General features: G+C 38.5%; 3 protein-coding genes across 4 annotated transcripts; 1 reads left to right on the forward strand and 2 right to left on the reverse strand.

Moving 5' to 3' along the window:
- Positions 1-634: 634 nt before the first annotated feature.
- phf6 (PHD finger protein 6) lies at positions 635-11,093 on the reverse strand. 2 transcript variants are annotated; one of them, XM_079479179.1, is made up of 11 exons: positions 10,491-10,656; positions 4,018-4,166; positions 3,669-3,770; positions 3,430-3,563; positions 3,291-3,337; positions 3,024-3,187; positions 2,269-2,412; positions 1,965-2,069; positions 1,729-1,862; positions 1,504-1,633; positions 635-1,324 (listed from the first exon to the last, which is right to left on the reverse strand). In XM_079479179.1, the coding sequence occupies exons 2-10, from the start codon at positions 4,147-4,149 to the stop codon at positions 1,504-1,506; spliced, it is 1,092 nt and encodes a 363-aa protein (XP_079335305.1). In that variant the 5' UTR covers positions 4,150-4,166; positions 10,491-10,656; the 3' UTR covers positions 635-1,324. The 2 variants fall into 2 exon arrangements, with proteins under 2 accessions (XP_079335305.1, XP_079335306.1); XM_079479180.1 differs by lacking the exon at positions 10,491-10,656 and adding an exon at positions 10,783-11,093 and having other exon boundaries at positions 778-1,324.
- On the forward strand, positions 11,082-18,037 carry cab39l1 (calcium binding protein 39, like 1). Its single transcript, XM_079479181.1, has 9 exons — positions 11,082-11,382; positions 12,757-12,926; positions 13,037-13,201; positions 13,340-13,458; positions 13,732-13,900; positions 14,283-14,342; positions 14,924-14,989; positions 15,277-15,420; positions 15,567-18,037. Exons 2-9 carry the CDS (start codon positions 12,810-12,812, stop codon positions 15,756-15,758), a joined length of 1,032 nt encoding a protein of 343 aa, XP_079335307.1. The 5' UTR covers positions 11,082-11,382; positions 12,757-12,809; the 3' UTR covers positions 15,759-18,037.
- Positions 17,451-20,401, reverse strand: ccdc160 (coiled-coil domain containing 160). The gene is made up of 2 exons (XM_079479182.1): positions 20,243-20,401; positions 17,451-19,611 (listed from the first exon to the last, which is right to left on the reverse strand). The coding sequence occupies exon 2, from the start codon at positions 19,580-19,582 to the stop codon at positions 18,656-18,658; it is 927 nt and encodes a 308-aa protein (XP_079335308.1). The 5' UTR covers positions 19,583-19,611; positions 20,243-20,401; the 3' UTR covers positions 17,451-18,655.
- Positions 20,402-21,398: the final 997 nt, after the last annotated feature.

Genomic DNA, 21,398 nt, shown 5'->3' on the forward strand with positions numbered 1-21,398 from the left:
AGATGCTCTACGGAAGCCCTAAAGATATCATTTCATAGGAAACATAAATACTTAAATGAAAAGAAGAGCTGTGTTTTGATTTGTGTGACAGTTAATGGCCACTGGGCAGCAACTGCAACGTTTGTTTCCTGTTAGTAGTCCCTGCGTGCATGTTGTTACATATCAAAATGTGCAGACTTTTACATAACATAAGCAGTACATACCTTTCCACGACAAAAGCACATACTTTTAGTGCATAGTATAAGGAGAATTGGGGCGCAGCAAAAGTGTATTTTCTCAGTTGTGCCGTTTTACGTAAAGACGTTTCCATTAAAAGCTCACTTAAAATATAATATAAATCGTTTTTCGTTCTGTAACACACAAAAGGAGATATTTTGAAAAATGTAGGAAAACAAACGAAACAAAACCTGGGCACCTTTGACTAACTAATTTTTTGACTGCCCCAGAAATCTCATTTGTTAATATTGTTCTTTTGAACACAAAAATATATTATGAAATAAGTAATTTGTACAGGTTTGGAACAATTTGAGGTTAAGTAATTCCCACATCATTTTCATTTGTGGGTGGAGTATCCCTTTAAAATAATCCTTGTCTGTGAAACCGGCCCCAATGTTTGATATTTAGGATGTTTTAGATAAAAGCTTTACCCAGAAGTGCTCTGCAGTTGTGACAAATCAAAATAAAAGCATCGGTGTGTACTTCGAGATATGCAACTACCTCGTGAAATGAGGTGCGGGTCTTATTTCTAGTGAAATAAGGAAAGAATGACCACAATGTCAGACCATGTAAAGAAAAGTGCATGCTAGCCGATATTCTTTAATCCTGACAAGTACTAAAAAGAAAACCACAGATATCCAATATTACTCATGAGTATAATACAGTAATAAAATATAATACATGTTGCAAGAGAGAGGGAAAAAAACAGTTGAAAGGGAAATATTTCTAAAGGCTTAATAAAGTTCACGGTTTGAAGATGTTTCTCTAGACAGTCAAAGAGAGTCCTTTCTGGTGGCTCCTGTCAAAGAACAGCTTTCCAAAGATGGAATTTTGGGTGCAAGCAGAAGTAGATGAAACTGTTCCATCCATCCATCCAGTCATATGTATTGAAGTATTATTATACCATATGTATAAATAAAACCTATCCAACTATGTTATGACTTATACCGCAGTAACATATCAATGTCGTCTTGTCCACGAAATACTGTCTTAAAGAGAGGAAAACTGAAACTGTCAGGTTCTGTGAGGTGGCCCCTAGTTTCTGAAGCATTATACAAAAATATTTATTTTGCCCCAATTGATAGTGTCGTCTGTCTTCATGCGTCATCTGAAAAAAGACAGGATCTGACATGAGCACATTTCTTCTGATCAAACACAGAAAAAACATTACATTTGCTTTTCTTACATTCTGCTAAACTGAATACAAAGTAAACAGCAATGTGTAAATACAACATCCACAGAATTAATTTGATCATTACACTACACAATATGTATGATGAATCTCACCTAGTTGCCGTTGACCTGCAGCGGAGGATCTGCTCTGTTGTCAATAGCAGCTCTCTCTCTACTGCGACTCTCCCGCTCTTCATCTTCCTCATCCCTTTCTTCATTTCCGCTGTGATTCTTACAATATAGTCTTATGAAATCAAAAAGCAAAATCAACATTATGCCAACGTTATACTGCCAGATTACTCATTCATGTTTAAAAAGCTTTTATTAGACAGAACGTACTTGTAAATGCCTCTGGCCATATTCTCTATGTATTTGGCCTTGTCTTGCAGGCCACAGTGATAGTGGTAGGTCTTTACGCAAGCCTTTATCTCGCATCCTATGGTGGCTCCTAGCTGGGCACACAAGGTGCATTTCTGAAATAAAGAATACATTAGAAAATATTTCCCTTAAGAATAAACATATTACTGTATCTGTCAGTATACAGGCCATGGACCGTCAAACCAGATAAATCTCACCATTCTTTTTCCTCGCTTTATTTCTTGAATAACCGTTTTAATTTCAAAGTTCCCAAATTCAGCACGTGAAGTGGTAGTTAGCTGGACAGTTCCCGAAGAGAAAAGCTGTGATAAAAACAAAAATGCAATTTCAGTTTAACAAGCTGAAACAACCCTGTCAAATCTACATCCAGTCAACCAACAGACACTTTATTATATAGAAAATAACATGTCTACTACAAACTATGAAATACTTTTTTTTGTATTGTAATAAAGGACTGGCTATTTTCAAATTGTTTCAGAGTTTTCAGTCAGGAATCCTCACCATGCATTTGTAGTGGGCAGCAACTTTCTTAGCACTGTCAGAATGAAGCACACCCCGCAGTTCATTCTCTTCCTCACCAGCATGGCAGAATCCACAGCGAAGGCCGGAATCACTAGGGCTGCCTCTCAGAGGAGAACGGTCCCGCTGCAGCACACACAACCACACCACTATTAGCATATGCTGTGTCTTTACCAGCCAATGCAATTACAGAACAAACAATAATTACAAAGAGAATGTGATAAAGCCAAATCCTTTCAGAGACAATTGCCTGCACCATATTTGATGTCTTAATTCACATTTATGTATTTGGCAGCATGTGTTCCCTAGAGTTTGAAATTCCCTAGAGATAAAATAAAGGGTATATGGAATACATGCATCTATTTAGGTATTTAAGGTGGAAAGAAGGGGAGAAATAACGTTTTAAAGCACTCCATTGTATATGCAGTGGAAGAATCACATGGGTGAGAATTTGGGTATAGACTCATTCATGGGTTCATATTCATAACCTCAGCTAACCAGATCACTAGACCACAGTGTCTACTGTTTTTCTCTACTGAGTCTTTTATATAAAAAAGCAAGCAATGCATTTTTCTATTTATCTAACAGATAAAATATAGAAGTATTTAGAACTTATGAAGTATAAATCAGTGTATAATGTATTTTCAAACTCTATAATTTATAGTGCAACCCTTGGTCCCATTTGGATTAAATATAAAAAACATGACATAGGTTATATTGTATGTGCAGTGGCTTACATGTGAGGGGGTCTCTGTATCCTCATTGCCTTGTGAAGAGGTAGATCGTGTATCATCTGACTGTCCACGCGATACACCTCTGATTCTACTTTTCTCAAAACGTCCCCTGCCCCTGCTCCTTGATGGAGAAGAATCTGAGTCATTGGCTGCCACTCCTTCTTCATCTGGGAAGTAAAAGTACATCAATAAATTCAAGTTTTACATTAAACAATCACCCAACATTAAACAATGCAAGTTATTTTTGTAAAATGACAGAAAGACAATTACCATCGCTTGCGTCTTGAGAGGCGTCTCTGTGTTTCCGACAATATACACTAATTTTCAAAAAGCAAAACGTCAAACGATTAAAAGCCATTAAATGGATATAATTGTGTTTTATAAATCTCCGTACAATCAAAATGCTCACAGGTAGATTCCTTGTGAGGAATTCTCCTTGGTCTGAGCCTTGTCCCACAGAGCGCAGTAATAGTGATATGTCCGCCGACATGTCTTGACATCACAACCAATCGTCGCCCCAGGCCGGTGACAGGAAGAACACATCTGAACAGGAAGTGACCAGGTAACTCAGTTCCTGCTTTGCTGTCATGTTGATTCTCTATATGTAGCTTAACTGAAAACCTTAAGCGTGTTGGTTTGTATGCTTACCAGTTTATTTCCTCTCTTAATCTCCTTCTTTACATCTTCAATGGAAAAGCCTCCAATGTTTTCATTGTCTGAGTGTGATGTCACCAACGCTGAAGAGAAAAGCTGAGTAAAAATGAGTAATTATTAAGTTATAACTAAAATAAATAAAGAATAAAAATGGCAGATGTACAAGTTGTCAAATAATCGTAACTTAACATTAGATTACGCACTGTTTTATAACACCCTGACACCAGTGTTGTAATTAGCCGTTTATTGGTATGTCTGTACTTGTTCTATAGGTAGCAATATGAATGATCCTTATCCCTCCATTTTAACCAAAGGAAAGAACCAGGTAGACAAGCTCACATACCATGCACTTGTGATGGGCTGCCACCCTGTGGTTCTCTGATACCAGAAGCTGTCCACACTCCTTGTCCCGGTTACTTCTACAGAAGGCACATTTACGAAGACGTGCTGAAGCTCCTTTTCTCTGTCCAGACATGACCTGTTTTCATGAATCTGTTAAACAAATTGCATAATGCATTTTAAATAAATCTTCCTTGGCAATCATTTTCTGCTTCTGTTACTTAAGTATTGTTATAGTCCGTCCCTATTATTGCCCTAAAACTAATGAGTATCTTAATAATTGGTATATTTTAACCTTGATTTGAAAGGAAACGTGGTAACAACCAATGTTTACAGATGCAGATATTAATAACATGTATGCACTTGGCTGAACACTCTTATCCAAGGTGACATTACAGTGCATTTAATATATATTGTTTATCAGTGTTTTATTGGGCACGTTCCCTGGGAATTGCTTCTAAAGCAACGCTCTACTTATTGGGCTTTACAGAGTGTTCATCCACAACAGAAATCAAAGTGTTTTCGATTCATTTTATTTATGTAGCGCCTTTCACAGTGCGCATTGTTCCAAAGCAGCTTTACAGGAGAAATTAGAAAAGCTGAAAAACACAAAAAAGATAAAATACAGTACAGTGCATGGTGTTTATAAATGCAGTCTCCCAGTGGTTCATTAAGCATAGGTTGCATTAAGTGAATGCTCGGCTGAAAAGATGTGTCTTTAATCTAGATTTAAATTGAGAGAGTGTGTCTGACTCTCAAATAGTATAAGAAAGCTCTAGCCCCTTTGGTGAATTTGGTTATTCTAGGTGTTATCAAAAGTCCAAAGTTTTTAGATCTTAGAAAGCATGATGGGTTGTAGTGTGATAGAAGCTCGGCTATGAAGGTAGGGGCTAAACCGTTTTAAGTGATTAAAAGAACTTTAAAGTCAATTCGATACTTAATGGGTAGCCAGTGAAGGCTTGATGACATTGGGGTTGTGTGATCATATTTTCTGGACCTGGTTAGCATTCTGGCAGCTGAATTCTGAACTAACTGTAGTTTGTTTATTGATTAAGACAACCACTAAACAAAAACAGGTTTTCTTAGTAATATTGTTTTAATTGCTAATTTTATGAATAATTTCCATTCCGTGATTTCAATTTCATGTTACACTTATGTTTGAACCTTCTTGTCTTAGTCATAGCTAAAAGAAGCCAGGCTGTAATAATGTGAAAAAACAGTGATGAAAATGATTAATTGTGTGATGTTTTGTGTTGGAATGTGATGTTTTGTGTTAGCAAGTTTCGGTCTTCTATGTTTAAGTTACAGAGCTCAAAGAGGTGCAGAAAGTGTCTTGAAAATAATGTCCACATGGATGAACGATAAATATTGTTAGGTATATTATCAATCTCGGGAACACTTACTAACGCATAGTGATGTTTTATAACTTAGAAACATAAACGTTTACAATGAATTTATCAGGATGCATCAAACAAAAGCTGAAACAAACAACTTATAAGTAAACTGGAATGAGACCTTTCTTTAAGCAGAAGACACAAAAAAATATATAATTGAAGGAAATATTTTAATATTTTCAACAAGCTCATCTACGTTAAGCCTAAAACAAATGGCACTTTTATTAGAAATATTTCACTTAAAACCTATGTGATATTCGTATACTACAACACACTGGTAATTTCAAAATAGTAACAAAATGCGTCATACAAACCTACACGAATAAAAGCAAGCAAATATAAACAACACAGTCTTAAATTGACAAAAAAATAAATAGATGTGGCGTATTGGAAACACTGCAATAGCCAACCTAGCAGCTCCGGCGGAGTTCACAAAACACATCATTCAAGAGACGCCTAGCGCATCGCCAAAACCCCAAACAAAATAATCCCACATTTTGGTGGTTAACGATCATCGATTCATCGTCAATTTTGTGTATGAAGAACTATAACGTGCTGTTTAGAGTGTCGCTAAACCCGCTTTCGCGCTACAGAGCCGCTGCCATGATAGCCGAGAACTGCTCTCGCGCTACTACAACACAAACAGCAACACAGCGCGCGACACACCGTATCCAGCAGAACAGCTGATACAACCTGCACATAGCCTCAATGATCCCCTCTAAAATAGTTACAGTAAAAAATAAGCCTCCCTTAGATTGTGTTAATAAATAAAAGGCAAAGGGGGTGTGCAGGCCTGCGACAAAGGGCTTGTTTGGTCCACAGCCTCTTTCACTTTCTCCTTAATTTGAACTATTATAAAACTATGGAAAATCGTGATTCCCCCAAATGATTTTAAACCGGGTATTTAAATCTAAGTGCAGTAGGGGTAAAATCTTTGCGTGTCAGGTGGCAGCTGCCTCGCGACCCGTCAGTCTGCCACGTGACCCGTCACTCCTGCCTCGCTGCCTGTCACTGTTTTATTCACCTGCCTCGCTACCTGTCACTGTTTTATTCACATGTTACGCTGCCTGTCACTGTTTTATTCACCTGCCTCGCTACCAGTCACTGTTTTATTCACCTGCCTCGCTACCTGTCACTGTTTTATTCACATGTTACGCTGCCTGTCACTGTTTTATTCACCTGCCTCGCTGCCTGTCACTGTTTTATTCACATGTTACGCTGCCTGTCACTGTTTTATTCACCTGCCTCGCTGCCTGTCACTGTTTTATTCACATGTTACGCTGCCTGTCACTGTTTTATTCACCTGCCTCGCGACCAGTCACTGTTTTATTCACCTGCCTCGCTACCTGTCACTGTTTTATTCACCTGCCTCGCTACCTGTCACTGTTTTATTCACCTGCCTCGCTACCAGTCACTGTTTTATTCACATGTTACGCTGCCTGTCACTGTTTTATTCACCTGCCTCGCGACCAGTCACTGTTTTATTCACCTGCCTCGCTACCAGTCACTGTTTTATTCACCTGCCTCGCTGCCTGTCACTGTTTTATTCACATGTTACGCTGCCTGTCACTGTTTTATTCACCTGCCTCGCTGCCTGTCACTGTTTTATTCACATGTTACGCTGCCTGTCACTGTTTTATTCACCTGCCTCGCTGCCTGTCACTGTTTTATTCACCTGCCTCGCTACCTGTCACTGTTTTATTCACCTGCCTCGCTACCTGTCACTGTTTTATTCACATGTTACGCTGCCTGTCACTGTTTTATTCACCTGCCTCGCGACCAGTCACTGTTTTATTCACCTGCCTCGCTACCTGTCACTGTTTTATTCACCTGCCTCGCTACCTGTCACTGTTTTATTCACCTGCCTCGCTACCAGTCACTGTTTTATTCACATGTTACGCTGCCTGTCACTGTTTTATTCACCTGCCTCGCGACCAGTCACTGTTTTATTCACCTGCCTCGCTACCAGTCACTGTTTTATTCACCTGCCTCGCTACCTGTCACTGTTTTATTCACCTGCCTCGCTACCTGTCACTGTTTTATTCACCTGCCTCGCTACCAGTCACTGTTTTATTCACATGTTACGCTGCCTGTCACTGTTTTATTCACCTGCCTCGCGACCAGTCACTGTTTTATTCACCTGCCTCGCTACCAGTCACTGTTTTATTCGCATGTTATGCTGCCTGTCACTGATTTATTCACATGTCATGCTGCTTGTAAATGTTTGAAAGATTCTGAACTTCTAAAATCTACAGTTAAATATTTTATTTACAGACAAAAGTTTGCAAAATTAGCTAATTGTAAATACTGTGATGAATATTGATGGACACGCCCCTCAATTTGAAGGGATGGACGTGGTTAATTAAATGAGTGTTTACAGCTGATTCGAGAGGAGAGGATCATTATTTAAGCATGGCTTGAGTTCTACTCGGGAGAAAGAGATTGGGTCGAGCTCTCACATGTGGGGTAACGTTAAACGGCCGCTCGGGATAACCAGTATCTCCGGCGGTGAAGACAGACAGTTAGTGGGGGGCTTCCTGTGTTAGGTAGTGAGGTGTACGACTTGGAATTAGGAGATCTGCTGACCAAGGTATCCGAATACTCGTGTCATACGGAGACTGTAGAGGGTGATCCTGCTGGTCGAAGGACGATACCGCAAAGTTCTTGGATATCCGCCGTGTTGAACGGAAGGCCGCCTACCTGGAAACTCTCCATTGGATAAACGGATCTCTTGTGCACCCCCTGTGCCTGCCTGGTGTGCGGCTGTTCTGACTGTGGACCAATCTCGCCTGTGCCCGAGGAAAGGGGGGTAACGTGTTTTAAATGCTGAGTAATACATTTTATAATTAATAAAGAGTTGTTTGTAAACTGCCATCCGAGTGTGTTGATCTCTACCTTCCTATAATTCGTGCGGTTGTTACAATACTATTAAAAACAGTCATACCCTAGATATGTTTGCAAAATGTTATGTAACTTGTAGCATCTTTCATATAGCCTACTGTAGGCTACATGTCATTGTTAAAGTTAGATCTATTACACTTTAATGTTAAACTGTAATAAAGTTCCATAAAAGGGAAGTGTTACGGGCTGTGATCGACAGTTGATTGTTCTGGTCTGCCAGTCCCGGGCTACGGGGTTCGCTAGTAAAACAACTACTGAAACGCACGCTCGTGTTTGGTCTCATCATTGAACATTAAACAGGAAGGAAGGAGGCGGGAACCGACGAACGTTTTAATAAAATAAAATAAACAATAAACACGGACGTAAAAGAAGATAACTACAACTTAACATGTTCGGGCCTGGTCCTCTCTTGTCATACACTCATGTCGCTCCTCTCTTATGCTTCCGGAGCGGTGCACGCACAGCTGACACTCAATCACTCACGCGACCGATCCTTGCGCTTATCCCTCACGGCTCTCGTCCCGCCCTGCTCGCCACACTGTCCTTGGTGTGTTTTATTCTCTCTTTTGTCACGCTGGACAAATGACAATAAACTACTTGACTATGAAAATCTCTCTCATAGATTAGTGTGTTAACTTCACAGACCTCTCCAATTCAATGTCATCATGAGGATGAGTGGTGGTGTTTGTCTTTGGGTGGGGGGTTTGGGGGCTGATTGATGCTTTTGTTCTAAGAAGTTGTGTGAATTTTCTGGGGTGTGATACATTCTGATTCTGCTTGTTATCCAATCTGTTAAAACAGGCCTTTATTGTAAACTCTGCTTCACTGCTTCCTCTCATTACATTACTTATGTTGGATTGTTTTGTAGTATTAAATAGTACAAATTAATGCTCCAAATGCTATGGCTTTATGAACTGTAAAATAACTATGAAACTGAAGTTGTCTAACACTGAAATAAGTTGTTTGCACTGAACACATATTATATACTGCTTTGTATGTCTAATCATTACCTTATTAAAAAATTTGTAGAGAAACAGTTTAACATTATAAACATCAAAACTTTATGTATTTCATGTTTAACAAATTAGAAAACTAAACGTAAAATGTTCCCCAAATATCAATTAATATTTTTTAAAAGAATAAATAATTAAGTTTAATAAATATGTGTATAACACAGACCTTTCGGAGCAGATGGGAGTTCATAAATATGGTTCATGTTACATATGTAACTATTATAGTATCATTCTATGCTATTTTTGATAAATACACCATGCGGGAAAATGTATATAACAATTGTAATATACTTTTGCCTGCTATTAAAAGTTTTTTCCATACTGGCTGTTTTCACCACAATATGTTGAAATTATATTTAGCATTTTAAACAAATTTTATGTAATTGGTTTTATAATTTTTAGCTAATACGTTTAGCTTTAACGAAACTGTATTTATATATCACATTTTAATACAGGAAAGCAGCCCAAAATTATGGACCCAAGGATGATAACACAGCGAAATAAATAGCATAAACAACATAAAAATAAGACTTTAAACGCTGTGTAACAAATATTCGTTGATGACGTTGTCAAAATACAAAAGTGCGCATGCGTGTTATAACATAATCGCGCTACAGGCAGGCACGTAAAACAGTCCCAGGCAGCGAGGAAGGCACGTAAAACAGTGACCGATCTTGTGGCAGGCACGTAAAACAGTGACCGATCTTGTGGCAGGCACGTAAAACAGTGACCGATCTTGTGGCAGGCACGTAAAACAGTGACCGATCTTGTGGCAGGCACGTAAAACAGTGACTGGTCGCGAGGCAGGAGTGACGGGTAACGTGTCAGCTGTCACCTGACACGCAAAGATTTTACCCCCTCTCTCTAAGTGCACCCCGTTAAGGCCCAGGTCAAACAGTAGCTACAAAAATACCCATGAGCACAATTGTAAGATACATTTTCGACCTGAACCTCTGGGATGAATATAAACAATAATTATGGCTAATATTTACAATAGGTCTTTATCTGCGCTATTATTTTTCCGCTTCACGTGTGGTTACCCGCCATAAGAAATGTCTCTATCGCAAATAAATACACGAAGCAATCCCGCACAATTTTTCCGCTCGTCCCGTTTATTCTACAACTTTAAAACCGTAAATTAAAGTCAATCTGACATTAGAAGTTCTTACCGCCGCTGAGTTGAATGGGCTGATAGATTTAGAATGGCTGGGAGCGCGTGCTCTCGCTCTTCCTCTCGCTGAGCTTGTACGTTCAACTTCTCACCATTGCGAGGCGTTCGAGTGACGTCGCACGCTGCGAAAAGCACGTTTGACCGACATTAAAACACACGCCCCCTTACGTACGGTGGTCACTGTCAAGATAGCTTGAGGAAAAGAACGAGCGAGCACACACAGATTAGGTCATTTGATAACATATACTCAGCGATAAAGAAGAATATATTGTGAAATAAAACTTACTTACTTGGTTTAAGCGCATTTCAGTGAAAATTGTCATTATTATGTAGTTCTTTTACACGGCCCATCTAAACTTCTGGTCGTTTTTACCACAGTAGCAGGAGAGAAAACCGCCACACGTCTGGATTTGGTATTACATAGCGACATTTCTCTAAACGTTGACGGGAATATCCATTTATAGGAAATGTTTGCAACAACATGTTGCAAATGTAAACTCTACTAGGTTTGTAATTAAAAGAAAACGTGCTTTTTTCAAAGTTTGGTCTCGTATTCATCTCAAGTTCGACGTCTGCACAGGGTGTGCGCCCCGTCTGTAGCGCTGATTGGCTGTGAGTTTACGTCAATTTAAAAAAGGGGGCGTAACAGAAACTCTCTTCAACTTCCCTGATAAAGTAGAGCACCATACGCTTGTCTTGTACAAGTAGCCAACCACTCCTAAATTAACCGCGGTTACTTACACTTGAAATAGCTTCTACTTAAGGGGTTAAACATAGTATGTTCTTCATAGCTTGAACTGAGTCCGTATCTCTTTGTTTATTTGCCTACGGGTCGAGTTTTGTTTTCTCATCGCGGACTGTAAAGTGGACGTTTGGGGCTGGTGTATGCGGTGAGTGTCTGCTTTTCCTCCACCTCCGACACACATCCACTCAGCCAGACGTGTTGCTTGTCATTTCCCCCTCTATGTGGCGTTTAAACTTCACGTTTTAAAATATTTACTTTATCTTTGCTTTTAAATGAGTCTTGATCGTCGTTTTTCCGTACTCGATAACAGACGGCGGAGATTGGCTTACAACACTTGCGACTGGATCAACTGTCAAAAATGTCATTGATAAATTGAAACGTTCAGCTCTAACTGCGTGCCGAACAGAAACTTTTCAGGGGCTTAGAAGTTGCAATGTGACTAACATTAAACCTCACGTTGACATGTTACACCGGCGGAGAAAGATCACAATAAGTGATCGGTTTCCTGGTGTACGGGTGCTTTTCTAGCTTGTTTGGCCATGACGATCATGCCAGACACAAGTCAGCTAGCCAGCGAGCTAACGTTAAATGGCTACATGTCCATCCAGCTGAAGGATTGGGAAAGTGCTGGATTTGATTTACCCCGTGTGTTTTTGAGTAATGTGTTCGTGGTAAGCACGTCCAGCGTGGCATATTACATGTTGAAGTGACTAAGATGAGTTCTTGAGAAGTGTTGATCGATGATTCCTGGGTGGAGGTTAGCTTAGCTCACTTAGCTGTACTTCAAGTTGAACAAACTCTTGCACAACGATGTAAAGACTTTTAATACCTCGACGTGTTATGTGTCATGCTTCCACATCTGGTGAACCGTCCGTATGGGTAACTGTTGGTGGGAAGCATGTTTGACACACTTGTTAAAGTTACTAAGTTCATTCATGAGGCCATTTTTGGGCTACTTGCATAATAAAAATTGTCACAATATATCACACTTGTAAAGTTTTTTTATAACTTAGTCTATTTAGTTAAATATCTTTGTAATGTTGTAAAATATTTTTTAACAATACTGTTGAAAAATACCATATTAGCCATTATTATTTATGAAACACTTAGAATTGTATAACTAAATATGGTCAATAACAATATGTGTTGACACGATTTTTATTTTTAAAGGGATAGTTCACCCAAAACCATCATTTACTCCCACTCTTGTTATTTCAAACCTTTATGAGTTTTTTATTTTGCAGAACACATAAGATATTTTGAATCTTTGTGACCAAAAAAAAACGTGGTACCCGTTCACTTCCATTAGTCTTGTGTCCAAACAGTACAAGCGAACCGTCGTGTAGCAGTGTTGTTGATGACAAACATTCTTCAAAATAGATATTCTTTGTGTACATTTTGGGTTGAACCATTGCTTTAAATACTTGCCTACTTCTTTATTTCAAGTATATTTCAAAATAAGTTTTTGTCATTCTTGCCAAAATCCTCAAAAACTTTCAATATTGTGTTTTCTTTAAAGGTGAAACATTTATATCGTCATTCAACATCCGACACGTACCCTAGCTAAACATCATGCCATTCCCCTTTGGGAAGTCCCAGAAGAGCCCTGCAGATATAGTGAAGAGCCTAAAGGAGAATGTTGCATACTTGGAGAAGTTAGAAGCTTCTGAAAGCAAAAAATGTGAAAAGGTCAATCTTATTTTTCTTCAATGTGCTTTTATTTTGATGCATGTTTTAATCCAGCTGTGTATTTCAGTGCTTTTGCTCTGAGTCATACAAACCGACTGTTTCTCCTGTAGGTTGCAGAGGAAGTATCAAAAAACCTGGCGTCATTGAAAGAGGTGCTGTCTGGCACTGGAGACAAGGAGCCTCAGACTGAGGCAGTAGCCCAGCTTGCTCAAGAGCTGTATAACACCAACCTCCTAATTTCCCTCATAGCGAATCTGCAAAGGATCGATTTTGAGGTGAGTATTTCTTTTTTAATGTCTCATTTGTTTATCAAGGACTTCTGTGCTGCTGTCGGTTATATAACTGAAGATATATTGCTTTATGCCCTTAACTCTCATTTGTTCTTTGATTTTATAACGCGCTGTTCATCAAAGGGAAAGAAGGATGTGGTTCATTTGTTTAGCAACATAGTACGCCGCCAGATTGGCGCTCGCACACCAACTGTAGAGTACATCTCTTCCCACTCACAGATCCTCTTCATGCTGTTGAAAGGGTACGTTTCCAGACCCCAGGCCACAGTCATGACACTTTTATTCAGAAGCTATTGATTACACTGGATTTTCCAATTGATGTTATGGTAGACTGTGGTTGTACAGCCCCATTTCCTGTCCACGTGGTTAAGATGTCAGTGGTGTTCAGCTTTTACAGCAGAAATGTATCTATTTATTGACACCGTTGTCATATCATGACTTTGTGGTTTATTTTGGGTCGTATATACAGTATAAAGCATATATAAAATGCACTGTGTATTGTCTCTCAAATGTAGCTACGAAGCCCCAGAAGTGGCTCTTAACTGTGGCATGATGCTGAGGGAGTGCCTGCGTCATGAACCTCTGGCCCGAACCATTCTGTTCTCGGAAGAATTTCATTGCTTCTTTCGCTATGTGGAGCTGTCTACCTTCGACATTGCCTCAGACGCTTTTGCGTCCTTTAAGGTGTGTCATTTGAACAGTGCATCATCGAATGAGTGTTTTAAAGGCAAATATTACACAAATATGAACATCCTATCACCATTAACTCCTCTTTAACCTGTTTGATAGCCTCAGTCCTCGCTGCTCTTTTTCTTCCCACACAATAACAGTGAACATCAACATTCTTTTCTAGTTTCTCCTCCGTTCAAAAAACTAAGTCTTAGTTTTATTAAATGAGTAAATGATGACATGATATTTATGTTCGTGATAAACTGACCATTCTTTACATAAGTTACCTGAGACTTCTGTCCGGTGAAGTCATACATTTGAGGTTAATTGTTTTATTTCAAACGATGGCATTGATAAACGTAATAAATGTGCCTATAATCTGTCATTTTGTTTTTAGGATCTCCTGACAAGACATAAGATCATGTGTGCAGATTTCTTGGAGACAAATTATGACCGAGTGAGTTACTCTTATTGCTAATATTTCATGTGTAAGTGCACTTGTATAACAGTGATTCTGCCTGCTCCACTCAGACAGAATGACCTCTTGTACAGCACGGCCGTGATTCAGCTGTCGCACAAAGACACATTCAGTACAACTACACCAATGGTGTAATAATGCTTTTCTACAATAGTTAGAAATGACAACTTCAACTCTGAAAGTCCACCTTGCAATGTCGGTATATTCTTGTTTGAAATGTTGTAAACTAGGGATAGCACGATACCATTAAAGAAAAATGTCAGAGCAATACTGCAACCCTGAGAATCTGCCGATTCTAATTCAGTATCATCATAAACCTAACCATCTAAAAACATTATGCTCACACTGTGAAACAATTATATTCTACTGTCCTAAATGAAGACATATCATTTGGGAGTGGAAATCATCCAACAAATATTGGTATTAATGACCTGGTCTTGCCTATGAAGTACAACATGCATATACTGTAGTATATGCACTCGTGAATTTAAATGCGAGAACCCAAACCAACTCCTTTCAATAAAGATTAGCATTGATGTCTGTGTAATGCCTTTTTTTAGGTGTTCACAGAGTATGAAAAACTTCTGCACTCTGAGAATTACGTCACCAAGCGTCAATCTCTAAAGGTGAGAATAAAACACTGTTTTTGCAACACACAATGGTTTTTTTTTTCAATAATTCAAGGCCGTTATGGTATTTTAACCCTTGAGGCAACAATTGAACCACCAGGATGTACACATAATAGAAGGTTAATGAAGTCTTAAGATCAAAATACGGTATCTTTGTTCGTAACTTGAATAGCCACATACTTTAACTTACAAGGAATACTGCATGACAAACGCTGCATGGTTTAATAAAAGAAAGCAAATGTTGGGTGATGCGCTCAAGTGTCTTTTTACCGACTTGTGTCCAGCTCTTGGGAGAACTGCTGCTGGACCGACACAACTTCACAGTCATGACCAAATACATCAGTCGAGCTGAGAATCTGAAACTGATGATGAACATGTTGAGAGACAACAGCCGCAACATCCAGTTTGAAGCCTTTCATGTCTTTAAGGTATGTTTGAGTTTGCTCAAAGTGCATTCTTTGTAATGTAATATATTTGGTTTGCTTAAGATTTTTGTAAAATGTGTAATTGTACATTCTGCAAAAACATTGATTGGTTGGTCGATGTAGTAACTGCAATTTTTTTATGGCTTTAGGTGTTTGTGGCTAACCCCAGTAAGACACAGCCCGTGCTGGACATCCTACTCAAGAACCAGTCCAAGCTGGTGGAGTTCCTAAGCCACTTTCAGACAGACCGTTCTGAGGATGAGCAGTTTTGTGATGAGAAGAACTATCTCATTAAGCAGATTCGGGACCTCAAACGGCCTGTACCTCCAGAAGAGTCCTAAAAGAAAGCAAGGCAACATAACGCCAGTGAGCTCGGCTAGTGATGTGGTTTGTGGGTGTGAATTTAATAGGAGTGAAAACCAAATAAGTCCAAGAAAGAAAGGCATCGCTAGAACGAAATCTATTCACATCCAACAAAAAACAGAGAAATGTCAGTATGTGTCTCTACATGGGGGCAGGCGGGCTTTTACTGTGAGAGGAGCTGAAACCAAGCACTCCATTTATACCCAAAACTTTTTTTTAGATCTAAATATATTAAGACTGTTACTTCATGTACAAAATTAGTTTAGCAGTTTTACCTTGTCACACAGGCAAATCTTACCAAACCGATTAAAAATATACCCAGTGCCTGTTCAAGGCTTTTAATGTTTTTAAGGTATGAATCTAGAAAAAGTGTATTAGCTACATGTATGGGTTGGCATATTTGCACAAAGTCGGGTAGATTTGCTCCAGGAAAGCCATGAGTGCCGTGTAAAAGAAAACCAAATTTTGTGAGCATTAAAATGGTGGGAAGTAAAGTTATAGTTCTTTCTTTCCATACAGAAACCAAAATTTACCTTGATTTTACTAAAGAACATTCAGAAAATCTATCAGATGGTCGAACAAAGTGAGGCTTATTAAAAAAAATCGATTCCCCGTAGAGTTTAGTGGTCATGTCGGAGTCTGCACTCAATTTCCAATTAAATGAGTGCCTTATTAAAGTAGCTCGGTCATTCTGGGTCTTCTATTACATTTATCTCTAACATTGGATTTGTAGTATTATTCTGTTTTGCTTGGGCTAACACTTATAGGAGAATTTTGCTTCATTTGAACCAATAAAATGAGTAATAAAGCAGCACTCGTTAAAAACAAGTAACAGAATTTAATATCTTTCTATGAACCATGCGAAGGGAATTTGGGGTTCATAGATACGGTACACGAGTTTAGTGCAAGACATGATAACCCCAACGTATACACTGTAATACCAATTGAATGTCGACTGCTGGAAGAGGGTGTGCCGTGACATTCCTCGTGTTGCCATTTGATGGACAGTTTAGACTAGCCAATGAAGAGATTAACAGATGGTTGCAATAGGAAAGACAGTTTAACACATTTTTCATGTCTTGCACTTTTAGACTTTAATGAGCCAAAACTGTGGTAACACACATTAAATCTTATGCCTAGAATTCCGTTCTCCTATGGATCGCATCTTTCAGTACCTCTTGGAAGTTTTAGATGAAATGCAGAACAGGATTCTACTGATATTCCATTCTAATCAATAGACTCTTAAATTGAATATATATTTGATGTACTCCGTTTGCACAAAGTCTTTTCTCATATACCTCATAGGTTTTAATTTCCTACGTGCTGTTTATTTTTCACTTGGCATCTGTTAGTTTCAATATAATATTGTGGATGTGGGACAGCAGTTTAAATAATGCAAGCAAAACTGAAGACTTTACAACATGGGAAACATTGTAGTTTACAGATGCTGGATAGGACCTACAAGGGAAACAATTTCTGTTTTGCAGTTTGTTACTGGATACCTAGAATGTTACAGGTGTGAGAGGAGCACTGTTTGAGCCACAATTTTACTCCGAAAGCTTTTATTGGTTTATGCAGAATGTCCTCAAAGATGTTTTTGCAGGTGGTGTGACTTTTGCATGTGGAAATTGTAATTGTAACTTTTCAAATGTGCAAACAGGAAACAAGATGAGCTGCCATACTTCGCTTTTATTAACTGCAACCAGTGTAAAATCACATTGCTTTTGTCTTAAACTGTAGCATATGTGCACCTGCCTTTTGCCAAAGGTTCCACAGATATTAAGAGCACAATGTTTCGTGGGTTTTTGGTCAGATGTGATTATTTCAATTATGATTTTAAAGAAGGCATTGTCCTTAAATAAATAAAAGCCTTGCACTTTCTGATTTCCCATTTAGCAAAGGTACTCTTGAATAGAGGTTAAAAATATATTAAGAAATTTACAGTATGGTGGATTACATTCACCTTATATTAACTTCAGCTTTTGACTGATATTTGCTATATGCTTATTTTTCATCTGTTGCCTTTTTCACTCATTTCCCCTTTAGTTTCCTGTTATATTTTCTACTGTGTGAGAGGATTATATATGTACATAATTTTATTTTAAAATCGAGTAGTGTGGGGACATATTGAAAATAAAATAAACAATGGCACTCTTTGACTTATTATCCATTATTTAACCAGTTGAATGTATTAAAAGTTGCAGGCATGTGAACGATAATATAAAATGTCTTAAAATAAACCATATCAAATACAGTTTTTACAGATCCAGTGATAAGTCACCATTTCAAGATCACACCATAAGTTAAAATTATATATCACAGACCATGTGTCCAAGATAACATGCTTTTAGAATCCAAGTACCTGCTTCTTGACCGTTAAATCTAATTTTTATATCAACTGTAACAACATAAACAGTATGTGGCCCAAACAAAAGACTCAACAACTGTTGACAGTTGAATACAATTAATATACAATATAATATGAATATAAATTAAATTGTTCTGTTATATTCAATAAGACCGAGGTTAACTTTGGACCATGCATATCCGTCCGATGAAACCATCTATAGTATGCACACATTCTGAACATCCACTGCTTTTCATTGTCATTTACCTATGATATACTATTAACAGCTGCGAAAACAAGTTACACAACTCAAGTTGTACCAACAGAATATCGATTACACTTAACAAGAGCTGTCGGCATACTGGTTTCTCGTAATTTCTATGTATTACCATGTTGAATTTGGTGGCTCCTATGGGCCTCTTTGGATAGTGTACCTTAGTAGTGAGTATTAGTAGTGAGTAGTATGCAAGTAGTTGACTCAGGACGCAGAGCTAGTGTTAAAACATTTCTATAATTCTGCAACTCTAATCATTGGCTACTGAAGTGTTTACATAAGAGGTCGAGAGCTGCACGACTGCGGGCATGACTGTTCCTCTCAGCACACAATTCATTCTGCACCCGCTCCAGCTCTCTCTGAAGCTTCAGAAGAGCAGCTTCATTTTCAATCTCAGCCACTTTCTCCAGTCTGTCTCTTTCACTCCTCTGTTGCGCTTGTACCCTATCCATTTCCCTTACAAGATCGAAGCGCTCCTGTTCTCTCTTCCGCAAGTCTTCTTTTGCTTTCCTCAGATTTGTATTACAACTGTGTACCTCTTCTTCCTTTTCCCTGACCTGTATTGCAAGCTTGTGCAACTGCGTGTTCATTTTTTGCCCCTCTGTCTTTAGATCATTTATCACAAGGGACTGACGTGCAGCTTTTTTGCTGGAGAGGCTTAACCGTTCCTCCAGTTTCTCCACCAACCCCTGCAGCTTTCTCTTCTCTTCACGTTCTGCTTTTAACCGCTCCTCTGCAGTGCTGAGCCTGTGAATTAGTTGACATCGGTCTTGCGCCATCTCCGCAAAACCAGCCAGTAGTTTGCTGATGTCCCTTTCATTCCAAATGCTCGTGTCTTTCTCACCCACGCTGTGGTCTGTAAGGTTTTCATGGGTTGCTTCTTCACAACACATTCTGTTTGCAGGCCGCTCCTGTCTAATGATTCGGTTTGTCAGGGCCTTTTTCTTTTGCAGCTTCTCAATGTGCTGCACCTCTTTCAGAGCAGTTAGGTAGATTTGCCTTCGATGGCCCCTCTGGGGTTCTTCAATGCCTGTGAAATGATTTTCATTTGTGTTGATCTGGTTCTCCAGCAGGTTTTCTAAAGTGAAATGAGGAGGGAAGAGTTTCTCCACCCAGTGCTGATCCACTCTGGAATTCAGTGGCACTGACCCCTGTTTAGTGTTTTCCTCTGTGATGTCCATGTTTGAACTTGTCAAACGTCAATGATGAGCTATGATTAAAGTGAGTTGGTTAAAACTAAGGGTATGGATAACAACACTACATTTTTTGGTACTAAAATATAAATATAAAATTATTTCATTTCTATGACTTGAATTAATGTCAAAACAATTCGATTTCTTATTAATTGAATTACTGTTATAAAACAATTCGATTTAAAAAGTGAAGTCATTTTAACGGTACAGCAAACACAATTGACTGTACAGTTAAACCAATTTATACAATAAATGCATGCATTCTTTCATCAGTAACCACCAACTATGTACCTGCATGTAAGGGCACATGTAGGCTAAAATACACAAGACTTTTGCTCAGATTTTCAGTCTGGACTTGTTGCAGAAAGTCTGTGGCAGTCTGCAGATTTTTTTCAGTTAGTGTGTTTCTTTCTGAAACTTTCAAAAAAGTCTGCAAGTGTATGATGTCTATTTAAAAAGAAAGATGTGTTCAGATTTTAAAAGCCTTGTAGTGTAGTCCAGCCATAACTAATCACGTTTGAGCTCTTTTCAATATTAAACCCTTTGGGCTAAAATCTGGTATAATCTTGACACATCACGTGTAAATTGTGTGTTTTGCTGCCTATCTACAGGTCAAAACCAGCTGTACGATTAGCGGTCGATACTCACAAACAACACTGGAGTCGTTGACAAAGGCGCCTGTTGAACTCAACTTCCTGTTTTCACATGAAGCGTCACAAACGCCACGCGCCCTCTGGTGGCAGACTTTACACTTACATCCAATAAAGCAAACTTGTTCCTCCACTGTTAGCTGGCAGAGGTCTAAAACTGCTCTTGGGGATTAATTGACACTACTAATTGGTAATTACATCTAATTAGTGTTAGTAAAAAATACTCAAATTTTTTAATTAATGTTCATAAGTTCCAAGAACTAATTAGGATTACTAACACCAATGCTTATCTAAAGTTATTTAAAAAAATTTGAGGATAGATACTGTTTTGCAAAGGATAATGATGTTGACATAATTCTCTTTATTTCATTAAAAGTATTTATATAGGCAAAAAACAAACCATAACTAAATAGTACAACTCTGTGTTGTCTGTTCATTACAGTACAAACTTTTTTAAATAGAACAACATTGTACTGTTATTTACTGTCTTGGTTGGTTTGCAACTGTTCTGTCATAATACATATTACTTAAATATACATTCATATACACCCTATAGTTTTCCTTTTTCACTTTAAAATGCTTTAATGCCGTTCTTTGTGCCTCCGGGGGACAAAAGTAGGTTAAAGTTCAAAAGGATGCTCACAACATACCGTCAGTTTTGGTTGGGTTTGTCATCTAATTTTTTTCACCTAAAATCTTTTTAGGAATGTGTTTTTTATTTTTTAAGTCTTTCTAGTCTAAAAAATATATGCGTGTCGTTTAAAGAAGTTTTGACAATAAACACACACACAGTGAACTTGTGGATGAAACGGCACGGGGAACACTAAAGGAAATTCTCTTTGAAGACTAATACAATAGGGCACATGCAGCCCACTTTGGAGTAGTGGGGCTGGGGGTTGTGTGAACCAGTGTCAAAGGTCACGGAAGCCTTCTGTCTCTCTTTGACCACAGGATTTATAGGACAGCCCAGGCCAAACATAGAATATCCAACACTCTAAATTATACTTAGGAAATTTTTTGATTTCAAACAATGATTAGATTTCAAGGAATCCATTCAGTTTTTAATAAGCAGTGTTGGTGTTTTTACTCATGCACATGCTTTTGCAGACTTTCTTTACCCCCACCCCCAACAAGAAAAAGAGATGCTCCATAAT

This window comes from Barbatula barbatula, assembly GCF_947034865.1.
Source record: "Barbatula barbatula genome assembly, chromosome: 18".
Classification (NCBI taxonomy): domain Eukaryota; kingdom Metazoa; phylum Chordata; class Actinopteri; order Cypriniformes; family Nemacheilidae; genus Barbatula; species Barbatula barbatula.

What these genes read in the sequence shown, in the direction of transcription:
- phf6 (XM_079479179.1), bottom strand. Translation starts at nt 4,149, where the DNA reads ATGTCTGGACAGAGAAAAGGAGCTTCAGCACGTCTTCGTAAATGTGCC. An exon ending in TCCTCACAAGGAATCTACCT is followed by an intron (nt 3,338 to 3,429) that starts GTGAGCATTTTG and finishes TTTGAAAATTAG; the next exon opens with TGTATATTGTCGGAAACACA. An exon ending in CTGCCCACTACAAATGCATG is followed by an intron (nt 2,070 to 2,268) that starts GTGAGGATTCCT and finishes TTTTTATCACAG; the next exon opens with CTTTTCTCTTCGGGAACTGT.
- cab39l1 (XM_079479181.1), top strand. Translation starts at nt 12,810, where the DNA reads ATGCCATTCCCCTTTGGGAAGTCCCAGAAGAGCCCTGCAGATATAGTG. An exon ending in ACGCTTTTGCGTCCTTTAAG is followed by an intron (nt 13,901 to 14,282) that starts GTGTGTCATTTG and finishes TTTTGTTTTTAG; the next exon opens with GATCTCCTGACAAGACATAA. An exon ending in AAGCCTTTCATGTCTTTAAG is followed by an intron (nt 15,421 to 15,566) that starts GTATGTTTGAGT and finishes TTATGGCTTTAG; the next exon opens with GTGTTTGTGGCTAACCCCAG.
- ccdc160 (XM_079479182.1), bottom strand. Translation starts at nt 19,582, where the DNA reads ATGGACATCACAGAGGAAAACACTAAACAGGGGTCAGTGCCACTGAAT.